Source organism: Aethalodelphis obliquidens, unplaced genomic scaffold (genome assembly GCF_003676395.1).
Source record: "Aethalodelphis obliquidens isolate GAN/ISIS:26980383/991018 unplaced genomic scaffold, ASM367639v1 scaffold7, whole genome shotgun sequence".
NCBI classification, from domain to species: domain Eukaryota; kingdom Metazoa; phylum Chordata; class Mammalia; order Artiodactyla; family Delphinidae; genus Aethalodelphis; species Aethalodelphis obliquidens.
Window position 1 is genome coordinate 31,731,432 of NW_020837951.1, and position 19,248 is coordinate 31,750,679.

Sequence of the window (19,248 nt, forward strand, 5' to 3'; positions counted from 1 at the left end):
TCATCAATCTGAGGACACAACATCTTTCCCACATTTTAACATCTCTGAAATTGGAATGTATCTTAAAACAGATGGTTAAAAAAAAGCACTGTGCTATACTTAACTGGCAGCACTTTTCTCTCTCAGAGGTACACAAAATACTGGTGTATCCTACAAGTGATGGTACCTTAGATTTAATTTTCTCCCTGAGGTTCTATAGTTCCAATCAGAATAAAGGCATAGGTACTATAGGTATACTCTGCCAATCAGAGTAGAGGCATAGGTACTATACCTATTTTAAAAAAGGGGGGGGGGCGGGATCCTAAATCCTGATTAATCGGCTCACAAATATTTCAAGGCAAAATTTAAGTTTAAATTCCTCTAAAGTCATAATAACCTAAAACAATTTACCTCCTAACAGCATTCATTTTGGAATCTACTCTTCTATCTTCTCTTCTGTTCTCTACCTGGCCTTGCTTCTCTCTAATCTTTTCTTCTTTTTTCCTAACTTTTGTCTACTATCCTCACTTCCTCTCTCCTCCTTGTTCCCTCTCTTTTCTATTGCTTCTCCCTTTAAAATTTTCTTTTAAAAAATTTAAAAGTAGCTCAAGTATTCTATATTTCTCCTAGTAAAATCATGAAAGTCACATTTTACTTCTACCAGTTCCATGTCTGACTTTCTTTGTATTTACACTACCTGTGGAACTAGGATAGACTCTGTAGAGCAGTATCTTTCCAAATGTGGTCTGACATCTACTGAATCAGAATCTTTAAGGTAAGTCCCAGAAATCTGTGTTCTCAGCAAGCTCTGCATCACCACTGCTACAGAGGCTAGGCTGACCAAGTTTCTATAAAAGCCAAGTTAATGTTCTTCATTCAATTATTATAGTAGTCACAATTTCAACTTTTTCACTGTTTCAAAATGTGATCACAAAATCTTTCTTATTCCTAATGATTTCTTATCTCAGAGAATAAAACTGTTAAACCTATTCTACTTGCAGTTTCAAAATGTAATAATAGATAGACTTTTGCTTCTGCAGAGTTTGTAGAACAGAGTACTGGAGAGGAGAGAGCTGTACAGAAAGAGAATGCTGGAGATACACAGAAGGGTAGCTCTCAAGTATTTGGCAAAGAGCTGATCAGAACATGTATGTGAAGAAACTACCCAAGGCTGGAGAAAAAATCATCCCAAAAGATTAGAGGGAACAGTGCCCATCACTCATTCAAAGCTGGAAAGAGTGTCTGTTCTCTCCAGCTAAACTGGAAAAACTCTTAATTTATAGGGCATTAGATAGAGCACTCAGAAAGGTTTTTACTTCAGTAGTGGTGAAATAATTAGCCCTAGACAAGCATTGCTCCAATCAAGCTTAATAAATCATAAAAGTGAGGCCCAAAAGGATCAAACTGTTTCCAAGTAACTTAACTATATTCCAGAACAAAGCTCAAGAAGATTTATAGGAATATGAAAATATCTAGCATCCAGCCATGGAAAGGTAACCCAAGCAAAGACCACCAGACATACAAAGAGAGAGGAAAATATGGCTTATAATGAAGACAATAATCAATCAATTGAAACTGACCCAGAATTGACATTGACGTTAGAATTAGCAAAGCATATTAAAACTATTATAGTTGTATTCCATATGTTCAAAAAGTTAAGTAGAGACATGGAAGATATTAAAATAAACCCAAATCAAAATTCTAGAGTTGAAAATTATAATATGAGATGAAAAATACACTGAATGGAATAACAGAATAGACACGGCTGCTGCTAAGACTAGTGAGCATGAAGGCATAGAAAAAGAAACTATAGAAAATGAAACACACAGAGAAAACAGAATCCAAAAGAATTTAAAAGAGCATCAGTGAGCTGTGAGATAACTTCAAGTAGCATAGCATATGTGTAATTAGAGTCCCTGAAGGAGAACAGAGATTGGAGGGGACAGAAAAATATTTGAAGAAATAGTGGCCCAAAATTTTCCAAATTTGATGCAAACTATAAAACAAGAGATCCACGAAGCTCAATAAATTCAAAGCACAAGAAACATGAAGAAAACTCCACCAAGGCCCATAATAATCAAAGTGCTCAAAACCAGTTATAAAGGGAAAATGTAGAAGTACGCAGAGGAAAAAGACATATTACATACGGAGGAATAAAAATAAGAATAAAACAGATTTCTCATCGGAAATAATGCAACTGAAAAGACAGCTGAACAACATCTGTAAAGTACTGAAAGAAAAAACTCAATATAAAATTCTATATACAGAAAAATTCCTTTTGAAAACAGAGGCCAGATGAAGCCTTTTTAGATAGATACACAAAGGAATTTATCAACAGCAGAACTGCACTCTAAGAAATGTTACAGGAAGTCTTTCAGGCAAAAGGAAAATTACACCACATGGAAATATGGGCTTACACAAAGGCATTAAGCACACCAAAAATGGAAATGACAGAAGTAAATAGATAAGATTTTCCCCCTTTAATATCTATATCACTTGAAAAAGACAACTGACTGTTTAAACATTATTAAGTATATAACACATGTATAAGTAAAATATATGACAACAATAGCATAAAGACTGGGAGGGGAGAAGAAGTATACTGTAAATTTCTTAAACATATGTGAAATAGTAGAATCTCACATGAAGATAAACTATAATAAGAGGTATACTATAAACCCTAAAATAACCACTAAAAAAACAAAGAGTTAAAGCCGGCAAGACAAGAAAGAAGACAAAATGGAATAAAAAATACTGAATTAATTCAATATGAATCAGAAACATCATTAGTCAAATGAAAATTAAAATGACAATGAGATACCACTACAGACGTATTAGAATGGCTATAATTAAAAAGGCTAACCATATTAAGTGTTGGCAAGGATATGAAGGAACTGGTGGGAATATAAAATGGTACAATTATTTTGGAAAACAGCTTGGCAGTTCTTAGAAAGGTGAAGAATATGACCCAGTCATTCCATTCATAAGTATTTATCCAAGAGAAATGAAATCCTTTTTCCATACAAAGTCTTGTATTCAAATGTTCATAGTAGCCTTATTTGTAGTAGCCCAAAACTGGAAATACCCAAATGTTCATCAACAGACGAATGGATAAACAAACTGTGGTATATCCATACAACAGAGTATCTACTCAACAATAAAAAGCCATGAAATACTGATACACATTACAACATGGATGAACCTCAAAATATACATGCAGAGTGAAAGAAACCAGACAAAAAAGAAGTATGTATTAGATGATTCTATTTATATAAAATTCTAGAAAATTCAAACTAATGTATAGTGACAGAAAGCGGGTCAATGGTTGCTTGAGTAGTGAGGGTGTATGTGCATGTGGGAGGATGTGGGAGGGAGAAGCCAGAAGGAAGGTTACAAATGGGTATAAGGAAACTTTTGGGGGCAATGGATATATTCATTATCTTAACTGGGTTCACTGGTGATGGGTTCACATTATCTTGATTGTGGTGATGGTGTCATGGTGTATACATATGTCAAAACTTATCGAATTGTATAGTTTATTATATGTCAATTACACCTCAAGAAAGCTGTTTGGAAAAAAGCAGAAAGAAAACTGCAAAACAATATCATATATTACTTATATATAGTTATGTGCACAAAAATGATAAATACTTAAAACAGGGGAAAAGATTTCCTTCAGATGCAGACAGGAACAAAGTAAATGGAATCAAGAAAGGGTACACAAGGGACTTCAGTGGTATTTTTAAAGTTTTCTTCCAAAAAAGGGGATGAAACTGTGGCAAAATGTTAAGAGTTGACAAAGTTGGGTGATGAGTGTTATATTATTTTTATTATTTCCTACATATTTGTACATTTGAAATGTGTGTGTGTGTGTGTGTGTAATTTTTGAAAAAGGTACCTCAATGTTAAGGTTGTTGTCAGGGTAGTTCCTTATTCCTCTCTCAAGCGTTTAAGTTCAGAACCATTTCCTAGGGCTACAGAGAGTAGGTAAAAACATAACATACTAGGCCCCTGACATTCTACACAAAATTGTCTGTACATTGGTGTTTCTGCATTTTTCTAAAAAGTAGACCCATAGTATCCTGATTATTATATTAGCCACCTACCTGGTATTCTTGCTTCAATCCTTGCTCCCTTAGAATCTATCCTTTTCATAATAGTCAAGGTGATCTTTTAAATCATATCAGGTTATCATCTGCTCAGAACCTTCCAAAGGTTTTCTATCCAACTTTGTTATGATATTCTGCAAGGCCTTCCGTAATCAGGCCCAGCTGATCTCTCTGACCTCCTCTCCCGTGCTCACAATCAGCCACACTGACCTCCTTATTACTCCCTGAATATGCCACGCATCCTCTCACCTCAGAGTCTTCACACTTGATTTCCCTTCTACCTGGAGAAGTCTATTCCCGATGGTTTATGCCTTCACTTCCTTCAGGTCTTTGCTCAAATGGCATCAGAAACCTTCCATAACCACCCTATATAAAAGAACACTCATCACCTTCTGTGATTCTCTGTTCTTTTTAACCTGCTTTTACTTTTATTTCAAGGTACTTATAGCCATCTAAATATTATATATTTATTTATTTTAAAAATGTCTCTGTTTTCTTCACTCCCACCTGCAGAATATAAGTTCAATGAGAAAAGAATTTTCTTCTGTTTTGCTCACAGCTATATTTCCAGTGTCTACAATAGTATCTAGGATGTAGTAAATATTCAAATGTTTCTGTTCTTCTAATAATCAGGTCAGAAAGGAAGATAATATGCCAAGTTCTGAAAATCTGCAAAAATACCAAGTTTGATACATGGTATATAACCAAGGAAGTTTAAAAAAAAAAAGAAAGTATACCAACTCACTAATTAAAAAGCTTTGCAGTATGCAAGCAGTAAACAGCAAACTATGGCCAAACTTTCAGTAAAGGTGACATCTCTCTCTTTATAGTTTTGAAATTAAATTTAATAACTAGTTATGGCTTTTTCCCTTCTTCCAGAAATATCCTGAAATTTCTGTCTAAAGATTAAAAGATATGTTTAAATGAATACTTATCCATACTGATAATTGTAAAAAGTAATTATTCTGAGTTAATTAAAATTCTGAAAAATGTCCAATTATGTATTTAATGATTAAAAGAAGAGAGGCTATACATATATTTGCCTTTGTTAAATATTGATTTAAGGATTTCTAATATGTTTTTACAACATGTAATTTTAAGAGCAAATGTACACAGCAGAAAACATTTGGTATCAATAATTAATCTAATTTCTTTACAAACACAGAGCACAAGTCCACTGGTAAACATTTAAACAACTTAGAGTAAACACATTCTAGATGTCATATAATTTATCATTAAGGACTCCAGAGTCATAACTATTTAATTAAAATAAATCTGGACTTCTCCTTGCTTGTATTACCTAACTACTATACTAAGGTATTAATAGTAATGAGTTCACACTTACTTCAAAATCAGAAGGCACCAAAAAGAATACATATAGCTTAAAAAATATTAAATGAACCACCAAAAGGAATGAAAACCAAAGGAGAAAAGGGCCTCCATTCATTTACTCAACAAATATCTAATGAAGACCTACAATATAGGTATTAAGCACAGTATTCCTGAGAATATTCCTGGATTGTCTATCCATCTGAGTTAATAGTAAAAATAATTCCAGATTGGATCCCTGCCCTTCCACTTATGAAGGCCTTGTGCTTTAGACAAACACCAAAGTTTCTCTGTTCTTCAGCCTTCTTTTATCTGAAAAATAAGGATAACACTGCCCTTATCTAGCATCCAGATAGCTGGCACTCTTTCACTTACTGGTCTCTATAAAATATTTGACAATTAGTCATATACTGACTTATATTAACATTTTATAAAGCTTTAAATTATTATTTAAATATTTAACATTTCATGAATTCTCATCTAGGTAAGTTTCTTCAAAGCAGAAACCATGACACATTTTTCAGAATCCTCTATTATCAACTAGTATTATTACCATATGTTAACTGTTTGGGGAGAGGGACAGGGAGAGCTGAGTTTTAAAGAATATGTTTTGTACTTTTCTATGACAAGCCAAAAAAATGATAAAAAGTGATGCAATTATAATGTGTTTCAAATTAAAGTAACAAAAAGCCAGGAATCTTTTTAGCTTGATCTAGCAGTTAAAAATGCAAGTATCAAATCAAACTTACTCCAATTCCCCTGAGAGGAGCTGTGTAAGCACTTTGCACACATGGTCAACAATCCTTACAATGGTCAACAATCCTTACAACAATCCTGTCATACAGAATGAAATTTTACTTTCAGAAAAAATATATATAAATAGCAGTAAGAATTTTTTTGCAGAGGGAGCTGTTATCATTTATAAATGTTATCATTTATAAGCTGTTATCATTTATCATTTTTAAAAGATAAATTTGGGGCTTTCCTGGTGGCACAGTGGTTAAGAATCTGCTTGCCAATGCAAGGGACATGGGTTTGAGCCCTGGTCTGGGAAGATCCCACATGCCACAGAGCAACTAAGCCTGTATGCCCAACTACTGAGCCTGTGCTCTAGCACCCATTAGCCACAACTACTAAGCCCACGCACCACAACTACTGAAGCCCACACACCTATAGCCCATGATCCACACGAGAAGCCACCGCAATAAGAAGCTCACGCACCTCAACGAAGAGTAGCCTCCACTCACTACAACTAGAGAAAGCCCAAGCACAGCAATGAAGACCCAACGCAGCCAAAAATAAATTAAAAAAAAAAACTCCTTAAAAGATAAATTTGAACAAGTTGCTTTATTAACTGTTTCTTTCAATAACCAGTGAGCCAGATTGAAAAAAACCCATAAAGAATTGAAACAAGAAAAGAAAAATGGGTGATATTGTAAGAGAAGAAAAATATCACCCTCCCCCCAAAAACCCTATTAATAGAAAGTGCAAAGGGATTTAGACCAATTATTAGAAATAATAAGTTTAAAGATAATTGGCCATAAGATCTATATATGAAAACTAACTATATTTCTCTATACACCAACAAAAGTTAGAAAACATAATTTAAAAGGACATGTTTAACACCTCCCCAGAACACACACACACACACACACACACACACACAAACCCTGAAACAATGAAGTACTTAAGAACAGATTAATGAAATAGACTGAAATAGAGAAACAAAGTTAAGTGTGAGCCCTGTATTCCAGTCATCTGTTGCTGCATAACAAATTCCTCCAAAACTTAAAGGCCTAAAACCGCCACTTAATTCTGCTAATGATTTTGCGGATCAGACATTTAGGAAGTCAGCTGAGGAGTTCTCACTTGGGGTCTCTCATGCGGTTGAGTCAGATGTTGGCTGAAGCCACAGTCATCTGAAGGCTCAACTGCACTGATGTCCAAGATGGCTCACTCAAGTGCTGGCACCTGAGGCTGGAAATTTCTGAGCTCAGCTGTGGCTGTGGCTATCTCCCATGTGGGAGTCTTCAGATATTTGGACATTTCACATGATGGCTAAGTTCCCCCAGTGCAAGCATCCTCAGAGAACCAGTGGGAGCTATCTGGCCTTTTCTGATCTAGCCTCAGAAGTCTGGTGGCATTACTTCTGCCTCAGCTCAGATTCAAAGGAAGGAGAATTAGACGCCACTGTTGCTACTGTTTGTGGGTGAGTAGCAACGTCATACTGTAGAAGATGATGTAGGATGCAAGATACTTTGCAGGTATCTTTAAAATGTACAATCTGTATGCAGAAAATGCACCACAATCTGTATGCAGAAAACTATAAAGATACACAAATAATAAAGAATACATAACCAAGTATAAGAATATCCCATATTCACAGGCAGTAAAACTGGACATTGTAAATATATAATTTGTCTCTAAATAGATGGATAAATCTAATGCAATTCCCAAATTTCCAACAAGACTGTGTATGAACTTTGAAAAGCAGATTCCAAATTTTATATGGAAGGCTAAATGGCCAAGAATTGCCAAAACACACTTGAAAAGGTAGAATAAGGTAATCATATTATCCAACTAGATATCAAGCTTTATCACAAGACTGTCTTAATTAACACAGTGTGGACCCTGGTGGAGAAATAGACAAATTGACCAGTGGAACAGAGAAGAAAGAATGGAGACACACTTATGCATATATGGAATTGTGATATGGAAATAACACTGCAGAAATCAGTTAATAATGAGATAACTGGTTTTCCAAAAGAAATAAAACAAAATTTTATTTATATCTATCTCATACCATCAATACCAGATAGATTAACAACTTAACTGTTAAAAGCAAAACATTTAAAACATTCAATAGAAAATATAGGGAAATTATCTTCTTGATCTTAGGATACAGAACATTCCTTGAACAAGATACCAACAGCATGAACCACAAGAGAAAACACTGATAAATTAGATAAAGACTGACACATTTAAATTAAGAACCCCTTTTCAACAAAGACGCTATACCAAAAATAAAGATACTTACTCCTTACTATACAAATCGAATAATGATAAATCTAGAAAATTTATAGTAACCGTTCATGAAATTGTCTAAAAATAAGTTTTACACAAACTAGCAAAGAACAAGCCTATACAAAAAATTCAAGGAAGATATGAATAAAACTAAGCAAATACCCACATCTAACAACAGTTTCGATCTCATTATTTTAATGGCACACACGAAGCTTTTATGCCAGAAGGAGATCAATAATGTAAATACATATATATTTTTTAAATCAGTAAACAAACACTTTGACCATACCACTGTCTCAAGAAAATCATAAGTGATTTTTAATGACATGTTAAACAGTGAAGATGGTAAGAAATGCAAGTCATAATAATCTCATTGACATTAACAGGTAGAGTACCATTCAATAAACTCTGCATCTTGCTGAGCACCTGGTACTGTGACATACACAATTAGTGGAGACATAGTCCCTGATCTTTAGGGCTATAGTCTAGGTAGCAAGAAATAAAATACACATATAGAGAGGCAAGTCAAATTTCCACCTAAGTCTCAAATCAATCTTTTTTCTCTATCTTCACCATCTCGGTAACCACTCCTAAATGATCTTTTGCATTCATTTCATTCTATCCCAGTCTATTCACTATAATGCAGCTATAATAACCTTTTTGAAATGTAAGACGACCAGAGATGCATTTTTCGGTGAAAAAGACTATAGATTCACAAACACGAGAGAGGACCTTCAAGATGGCAGAGAGGAGTAAAACGTGGAGATCACCTTCCTCCCCAAAAATATATCAAAAATACATCTACATATGGAACAACTCCTACAGAACACCTACTGAACACTGGCAGAAGACCTCAGATTTCCCAAAAGGCAAGAAACTCCCCAGGTACCTGGCCATGTGGCTGACAGGTCTTGGTGATCTGGCCGGGTGTCAGGCCTGAGGCTCTGAGGTGGGAGAGCCGAGTTCAGGACATTGGACCACCAGAGACCTCCCAACCCCATGTAATATCAAACGGCGAGAGCTCTCCCAGAGATCTCCATCTTAATGCTAAGACCTAGCTCCACTCAACGACCTGCAAGCTCCAGTGCTGGACACCCCATGCCAAACAAATAGCAAGGCAGGAACACAACCCCACCCAATAGCAGAGAGGCTGCCTAAAATCATAATAAGTTCACAGACACCCCAAAACACACCACCAGACATGGTCCTTCCTACTAGAAAGACAAGATCCAGCATCATCCACCAGAACACAGGCACCAGGCCCCTCCACCAGGAGGCCTACACAACCCACTGAACCAACCTTAGCCACTGGAGGCAGACACTAAAAACAACAGGAACTATGAACCTGCAGCCTGCGAAAAGGAGACCCCAAACACAGCAAGTAAACCAAAACGAGAAGACAGAGAAATAAGCAGCAGATGAAGAAGCAAAGTAAAAACCCACCACACCAAACAAATGAAGAGAAAATAGGTAGTCTACCTGAAAAATATTTCAGAATAATGAGAGTAAAGCTGATCCAAAATCGTGGAAGTAGAAAATACGATTAACGTTTAAAAGGCCCTAGAAGAACTAAACAGCAAACAAACAATGACGAACAACACAGTAAATGAAATTAAAAATTCACCAGAAGGAATCAGTAGCAGAATAACTGAGGCAGAAGAATGGATAAGTGACCTGGAAGATAAAACAGTGGAAATAACTACCACAGAGCAGAATAAAGAAAAAAAGAATGAAAAGAATTGAGGACAGTCTCAGAGACCTCTGGGACAACATTAAACACACCAACATTCGAATTATAGGGGTCCCAAAAGAAGAAGAGAAAAAGAAAGGGACTGAGAAAATATTTCAAGAGATTATACTTGAAAACCACCCTAATATGGGAAAGGGAATAGTCAATCAAGTCCAGGAAGCACAGAGAGTCCCATACAGGATAAATCCAAGGAGAAACACACCAAGACACATACTGGTCAAACTATCAAAAATTAAATACAAATAAAAAATATTAAAAGCAGCAACAAAAAGCAACAAATAACATACAAGGGAATCCCCATAAGGTTAACAGCTGATCTTTCAGCAGAAACTCTGCAAGCCAGAAGGGACTGGCAAGACATATTTAAAGTGATGAAAGGGAAAAAGCTACAACCAAGATTACTCTACCAAGCAAGGATCTCATTCAGATTCGACAGAGAAATTAAAATGTTAACAGACAAGCAAAAGCTAAGAGAATTCAGCAGCACCAGACCAGCTCTACAACAAATGCTAAAGGAACTTCTCTAGGCAGGAAACACAAGAGAAGGAGAAGACCTACAATAACAAACCCAAAACAATTAAGAAAATGGTAATAGGAACATACATATCAATAATTACCTTAAATGTAAATGGATTAAATGCTCCCACCAAAAGACACCCACTGGCTGAAAGGATACAAAAACAGGACCCATATATATGCTGTCTAAAAGAGACCCACTTCAGACCTAGGGACACATACAGACTGAAAGCGAGGTGATGGAAAAGATATTCCATGCAAATGGAAATCAAAACAAAGCTGAAGTAGCAATTCTCGTATCAGACAAAACAGACTTTAAAATAAAGACTATTACAAGAGACAAAGAAGGACACTACAGAATGATCAAGGGATCAATCCAAGAAGATATAACAATGGTAAATATTTATGCACCCAACATAGGAGCACCTCAATACATAAAGCGAATGCCAACAGCCATAAAAGGGGAAATCGACAGTAACACAATAAAAATAGGGGACTTTAACATCCCACCTTCACCAATGGACAGAACATCCAAAATGAAAATTAATAAGGAAACACAAGCTTTAAATGATACATTAAACACGATGGACTTAATTGATATTTACAGGACATTCTCAAGTGCTCATGGAACACTCCCCAGGATAGATCATATCTTGGGTCACAAATCAAGCCTTGGTAAATTTAAGAAAATTGAAATCGTATCAAGTATCTTTTCTGCCCACAACGCTATGAGACTAGATAGCAATTACAGGAAAAAAAACTGTAAAAAGTACAAATACATGGAGGCTAAAAAATACACTACTAAATAACCAAGAGATCACTGAAGAAATCAAGGAGGAAATCAAAAAATACCTAGAGGGGCTTCCAAGGTGGCACACTGGCTAAGAATCCGCCTGCCACTGCAGGGGACACGGGTTCGAGCCCTGGTCCGGGAAGATTTCCACATGCTCCAGAGCAACTAAGCCCATGCAACACAACTACTGAGCCTATGCTCTAGAGCCCACGACGCACAACTACTGAAGCCCATGCACCTAGAGCCTGTGCTCTGCAACAAGAGAAGCCACTGCAATGAGAAGCCTGCACACTGCAACGAACAGTAGCCCCCACTCACCGCAACTTGAGAAAGCCCGCGCGCAGCAACAAAGACCCAACACAGCCACACAAAAAAAAAAAAAAAAAAAACCCTAGAAACAAATGACAATGAAAACACGACAACAAATGCAGCAACAGCAGTTCTAAGAGGGAAGTTTAGAGCGATACAATCTTACCTCAAGAAACATCTCAAATAAATAAACTAACCTAAAGCAATTAGAGAAAGAAGAATTTAAAAAAAACACCAAAGTTAGCAGAAGGAAAGAAATCATAAAGATCAGATCAGAAATAAATGAAAAAGAAATGAAGGTAACATTAGCAAAAATCAATAAAACTAAAAGCTGGTTCTTTGAGAAGATAAACAAAACTGATAAACCATTGTCCAGACTCATCAAGAAAAAAAGGGAGAAGACAAATCAACAGAATTACAAGGGAAAAACGAAAAATAACAACTGACACTGCCGAAATACAAAAGATCATGAGAGATTACTACAAGCAACTCTATGCCAGACAACCTGGAAGAAATAGACAGATTCTTAGAAAAGCACAACCTTCTGAGACTGAACCAGGAACAAATAGAAAATATAAACAGACCAATCACAAGCACTGGAATTGAAACTGTGATTAAAAATCTTCCAACAAACAAAAGCCCAGGACCAGATGGATTCACAGGCAAATTCTAGCAAACATTTAGAGAAGAGCTAACACCTATCCTTCCCAAACTCTTCCAAAATGTATCAGAGGGAGGAACACTCCCAAACTCATTCTGTGAGGGCATCATCACCCTGATACCAAAACCAGACAAAGATGTCACAGAAAAAGAAAACTACAGGCCAATATCACTGATGAATATAGATGCAAAAATCCTCAACAAAATACTAGGAAACAGAATCCATCAGCATATTAAAAGGATCATACAACATGATCAAGTGGGGTTTATCCCAGGAATGCAAGGATTCTTCAATATACGCTAATCAATCAGTGTGATACACCACATTAACAAACTGAACGATAAAAACCATATGATCATCTCAACAGATTCAGGAAAAGCTTTCAATAAAATTCAACACCCATTTGTGATAAAAACCCTCCAGAAAGTAGGCATAGAGGGAACTTACCTCAACATAATAAAGGCCATATATGACAAACCCACAGCCAACATTCTTCTCAGTGGTGAAAAACTGAAACCATTTCCACCAAAATCAGGAACAAGACAAGGTTGCCCACTCTCACCACTACTATTCAACATAGTTTTGGAAGTTTTAGCCACAGAAATTAGAGAAGAAAAAGAAATAAAAGGAATCCAAATCAGAAAAGAAGAAGTAAAACTGTCACTGTTTGCTGATGACATGATACTACACATAGAGAATCCTAAAGATACTACCAGAAAACTACTAGAACTAATAGGTGAATTTGGTAAAGTAGCAGGATACAAAATTAATGCACAGAAATCTCTGGCATTCCTATACACTAATGATGAGAAATCTGAAAGAGAAATTAAGGAAACACTCCCATTTACCACTGCAAGAAAAAGAATAAAATACCTAGGAATAAACGTATCTAAGGAGACAAATGATCTGTATGCAGAAAACTATAAGACACTGATGAAAGAAATTAAAGATGATACAAACAGATAGAGAGATATACCATGTTCTTGGATTGGAAGAATGAACATTGTGAAAATGACTCTACTACCCAAAGCAATCTACAGATTCAATGCAATCCCTATGAAACTACCAATGGCATTTTTCACAGAACTAGAACAAAAAAATTCACAACTTGTATGGAAACACAAAAGACCCCGAACAGCCAAAGCAATCTTGAGAACGAAAAATGGAGCTGGAGGAATCAGGCTCCCTGACTTCAGACTATACTACAAAGCTACAGTAATCAAGACAGTATGGTACTGGCACAAAAACAGAAATATACATCAATGGAACAGGATAGGAAGCCCAGAGATAAACCCACGCACATATGGTCACCTTATCTTTGATAAAGGTGGCAGGAATGTACAGTGGAGAAAGGACAGCCTCTTCAATAAGTGGTGTTGGGAAAAATGGACAGCTACATGTAAAAGTATGAGATTAGTTCACTCCCTAACACCATACACAAAAATAAGCTCAAAATGGATTAAAGACCTAAAGGTAAGGCCAGAAAGTATCAAACTCTTAGAGAAAAACATAGGCAGAACACTCTATGACATAAATCACAGCAAGATCCTTTTTGACCCACCTCCTAGAGAAATGGAAATAAAAACAAAAATAAACAAACGGGACCTAATGAAACTTAAAAGCTTTTGCACAGCAAAGGAAACAAGACAAAAAGGCAACCCTCAGAATGGGAGAAAATATTTGCAAATGAAGCAACTGACAAAGGATTAATCTCCAAAATTTATAAGCAGCTTATGCAGCTCAATATCAAAAAAACAAACAACCCCATCCAAAAATGGGCAGAAGACCTAAATAGACATTTCTCCAAAAATGATATACAGACTGCCAACAAACACATGAAAGGATGCTCAACATCATTAATCATTAGAGAAATGCAAATCAAAACTACACTGAGATATCATCTCACACTAGTCAGAATGACCATTATCAAAAAATCTAGAAACAATAAATGCTGGAGTGGGTGTGGAGAAAAGCAAACCCTCTTGCACTGTTGGTGGGAATGTGAATTGGTACAGCCACTATGGAGAACAGTATGGAGGTTCCTTAAAAAACTACAAATAGGGGCTTCCCTGGTGGCACAGTTGTTGAGAGTCCACCTGCCATTGCACGGGACGTGTGTTCGTGCTCCAGTCCCGGAAGATCCCACATGCCGCGGAGCGGCTGGGCCCGTGAGCCATGACCGCTGAGCCTGCGCGTCCGGAGCCTGTGCTCCGCAACGGGAGAGGCCACAGCAGTGAGAGGCCCGCATACCACAAAACAAACAAACAAATAAACAAAAACTACTAATAGAACTACCATATGACCCAGCAATCCCACTACTGGGCATATACCCTGAGAAAACCATAATTCAAAAAGAGTCATGTACCAAAATCTTCATTGCAGCTCTATTTACAATAGCCCAGAGATGGAAACAACCTAAGTGTCCATCATCGGATGAATGGATAAAGAAGATGTGGCACATATATGCAATGGAATATTACTTAGCCATAAAAGAAACGAAATTGAGCTCTTTGTAATGAGGTGGATAGACCTAGAGTCTGTCATACAGAGTGAAGTAAGTCACAAAGAGAAAGACAAATACCTTATGATAACAGATATATATGGAATTTAAGAAAAAAAAATTTCATGAAGAACTTAGGGGTAAGACAGGAATAAAGACACAGACCTACTAGAGAATGGACTTGAGGATATGGGGAGGGGGAAGGGTAAGCTGTGACAAAGCGAGAGAGTGGCATATATACACTACCAAATGTAAAATAGATAGCTAGTGGGAAGCAGCCGCATAGCACAGGGAGATCAGCTTGGTGCTTTGTGACCACCTAGAGGGGTGGGATAGGGAGGGTGGGAGCAAGGGAGACGCAAAAGGGAAGAGATATGGGAACATATGTATATGTATAACTGATTCACTTTGTTATAAAGCAGAAACGAACACACCATTGTAAAGCAATTATACTCCAATAAAGAATTAAAAAAAAAACATTACTATCCAAGGTGCATATAAAAAGCTTCCACCCTTCAAAGCAATAAAAGAAAAAATCCAGATTAAGACGACAAAGCAGTGTTATTTTAACCTACTAATTAGCAAAAATTTGAGGAATGAGTAATACTAGTGTTGTAAAATGCATTCATTGTGAAAGTGTAAGTTGATGTATCATTTCTGGAGAAAATTTTGGTGATATGAATCAAAATCTTAAAAATATGTATGACATCTGATTCAATAATTATTGCTAAAAATGTATCCTTAAGGAAATAGTTACAAATACATATAAAAGGATTCAGCTACAAGGGTATATATTTTAGCAAAATTTTCTTAAGACTGTCTTTTCATACTGATTTACCTGAAACAATAAAATAGCCTTACCTGAACTGTACGTCCTGCATTGATATGCTCTTCATGCAACTTGTCCCAGATTCTGCACCTCTGATACTATATGAAAGAAAGGGGAAAGGTACTGAGTTTTTTTTTATCACTAAGTGATTATTCCCAATTTACCTCAAAAATCCCCACTCACCCACCCAAAGTTAAACATACCAGCTAAAATATTTACTGCCTTAGTAGTGGAAATTAACTGTCCAAAGTCCATACAACAGGAAGTTTTCAAAAACATTACACACAAAATTCTGGTAAATGGTAAAAACAAACAAAACCCACTAAATACTCTTTATTTTACTGAAAAAGAGTATGTATTTTGTCTATAATGCACACTCTTTGGAGGTGAAAAAAATGAGAATGTAAAAGAGTGTGAAAAATGAAAAGATTAACAGCATTCATCAGATATTGTTACTATATATGAAGACTTTGAAATGTCTGTTAATGATAGAGTCAAGTATTGAAAACTAAAATCTGATTTGAGAAAAAGTAACATGGATACTGCAGACTAGAAAGTATATAAAAATGAGAATGAACATTTAATATATATGTCTTAATTTTTACCAAGGTAATGTTTAGTTTTCAGAGTTCATCCAAGAAACTTAACAAGCGTGATAATGGAAAATTTTTCATTTGACAGGAAAATGTGATAACATTATGACGGAATACTTGTATAAAATATAAACAACACCAAATGTCACACATTATTTTTGGTTGAAATAAAAAACCCAAATAATTAAGATGTTAGCAGATGTGAATAATGACATTAAACACATTTTTGGTATAACCCACACACACACACTACTCTGAAAGCACAGTAACATGAAAATGCCCCATATACACATAGAAGGAAAAATAGATTATAAAAGTAGAGCACTAAAATTTTTTCTAGGGTATTTTTATATTCCCTATTCTGCATATTCTTTAAATTTGGTAGTGAATAATGCAGCAAAAAACTCTTTTGATACTCCTGAATTTTTGTTTTTTATATAATCTAAGAACTAAACAATAGCCATTAAGCTTAAAAATAACAGACTATGGAGAACAATATGGAGGTGCCTTAAAAAACTAAAAATAGAACTACCATATGACCGAGCAATCCCACTACTGGGCATATACCCCGAGAAAACCATAGTTCAAAAAGACACATGCACCCCAATGTTCACTGCAGCACTATTTACAATAGCCAGGACATGGAAGCAACCTAAATGTCCATCAACAGATGAATGGATAAAGAAGATGTGGCACATATATACAATGGAATATTACTCAGCCATAAAAAGGAATGAAATTGGGTCATTTGTAGAGATGTAGATGGACCGAGAGACTACATCTACAGAGTGAAATAAGTCAGAAAGAGAAAAACAAACATTGTATATTAATGCATATATGTGGAATCTAGAAAAATGGTATAGATGATCTTATTTGCAAAGCAGAAATAGAGACACAGATGTACAGGACAAACACATGGACACCAAGGGGGAAGGAGGGTGGGATGAATTAGAAGATTGGCATTGACATATATACGCTATTGAAACTATGTATAAAACAGATAACTAGTGAAAACCTACTGTATAGCACAAGGAACTCTACTCAGTGCTCTGTGTGGTGACCTAAACGGGAAGGAAATCAAAAAAGAGCAGATATATGTGTACGTATAGCTGATTCACCTTGCTGTACAGTAGAAACTGACACAACATTGTAAAGCAACTATGCTCCAATAAAAATTAAAAAATAGACTATACTGAGAATATATTTACCAAACATAAACTTAAAACCACTATGCAATCAAATAAATTTAAAACCACTATCAATCTACTTTTGCTTCTAAGAAAAATTTAATTGATGCCATCAGACCCAGTATAAATGCTCCTTTAATGTTATGATATTAACAAAAAGAATGTAAGCCAAAGATACATGTCTGAAAATAAGCCACTTTAAAATTTATTACTTAATACTAATCTGTCATGATATTTTAAGAAAAATAATGTTAAGGAAACAGTTGAAAATCCAGAGAGGTCAGGGTTGCAAGAATCGTGGAGCAGAGTATCAGAGAGGAAAAAGCTGCATGTGAGGAGATAACTGAAATGAGAGCACTATACTGAGACAGAGTTCCAGAGATCCGCAGGGTTTTCCTTTTGAGTCTTCGGCTGAGTACAGATCAGTACATGCACATAAGCAAACTACCTGAAGTCAGAAAAAGAACCACTGGAAAAGAGCAGGTAGACTAATCCCCCAAAATCACACAAGGCCAGAAACAGTTCATGTGACCACAAGTCAGACTGGAAAAATCTCTCAACACACTAGACATCAGGTGGAGTACTCCAAAGCACTGTCCTACATGGGGAAAAATTAGGCCTGGAATAAAGGCTATTCTGATCCTATGCAAGCTTAAAAGAGCCTCAAAAGGATCAAACTGTTCCCAAATAACTTAAATGTGTCTCAGAATAAATAAAGCTCAAAAGTACTCAAAGTAATGTAAAAATATTCAGTATCCAACAAGTTCAGAATGTCTGGCATCCAATAAACAATTACCATGAATGCAAAAAAGCAGGAAAATATGATCTGCAATGAGAAAAACCAATCAATAGAAACAGATTCGGATATGATAGAGATAATGGAATTAATAGACAAGGATATTAAAAATTATTATGATATATTCCATGTTGTTAAGAAAGAAAAAAACATGAGCATATTGAGACATGGAAGATATTTTTAAAAATTCAATTCCTAGGGGCTTCCCTGGTGGCGCAGTGGTTGAGAGTCCGCCTGCCGATGCAGGGGACACAGGTTCGTGCCCCGGTCCAGGAGGATCCCACATGCTGCGGAGCGGCTGGGCCCGTGAGCCATGGCCACTGAGCCTGCGCGTCCGGACCCTGTGCTCCGCAACGGGAGAGACCACAACAGTGAGAGGCCCGCGTACCGCAAAAAAAAAAAAAAAAAAAATTCAATTCCTAAATTTAAAAAAGGTATCTGAAATGAAAAATGCAACAGATGGGTTTAATTGAAGGTAAGACAATGCAAAGAAAAGAATAGTAAATTTAAAGATATAAAGTAGAATCAATCCAAAATGAAACACAGAGAGAGAAAAAAAGATGGACAATAAATGAATAGAGTATTAATGAGTCACAGGCCAATTGAAAGCAATATTTTATGTATGCAATTGGGCTCCCTGAAGGAGAGAAAAAAATTCTGAAAAACTAATGAGACAGTGACTGAGATGGTGGAGGAGGAAGACCGTGAGCTCACCTCTTCCCATAGGTGCACCAAAATTACAACTAATTTCAGAGCAATTATGGATGAGAATGACTTAACGACTAGCAGAAGAGATTTTCCACAACTAAAGATATAAAGGAACCATATAGTTTATGGTCAAAAGGTGCAAACTTCCAGTCATAAGATAAATAA

The 19,248-nt window shown here is 36.0% G+C and overlaps 1 protein-coding gene across 5 annotated transcripts in view; it reads right to left on the reverse strand.

The window, feature by feature from the left end:
• The window catches only part of STX17 (syntaxin 17), an 84,672-nt gene that overhangs the window by 47,726 nt on the left and 17,698 nt on the right, over positions 1 to 19,248 (reverse strand). For all 5 annotated transcript variants that reach the window (XM_027105373.1, XM_027105372.1, XM_027105376.1 and 2 more), the window contains one exon: positions 15,832 to 15,897. In XM_027105373.1, coding sequence (XP_026961174.1) covers positions 15,832 to 15,897 — 66 coding nt within the window. The remainder of the gene's footprint in view (positions 1 to 15,831; positions 15,898 to 19,248) is intronic.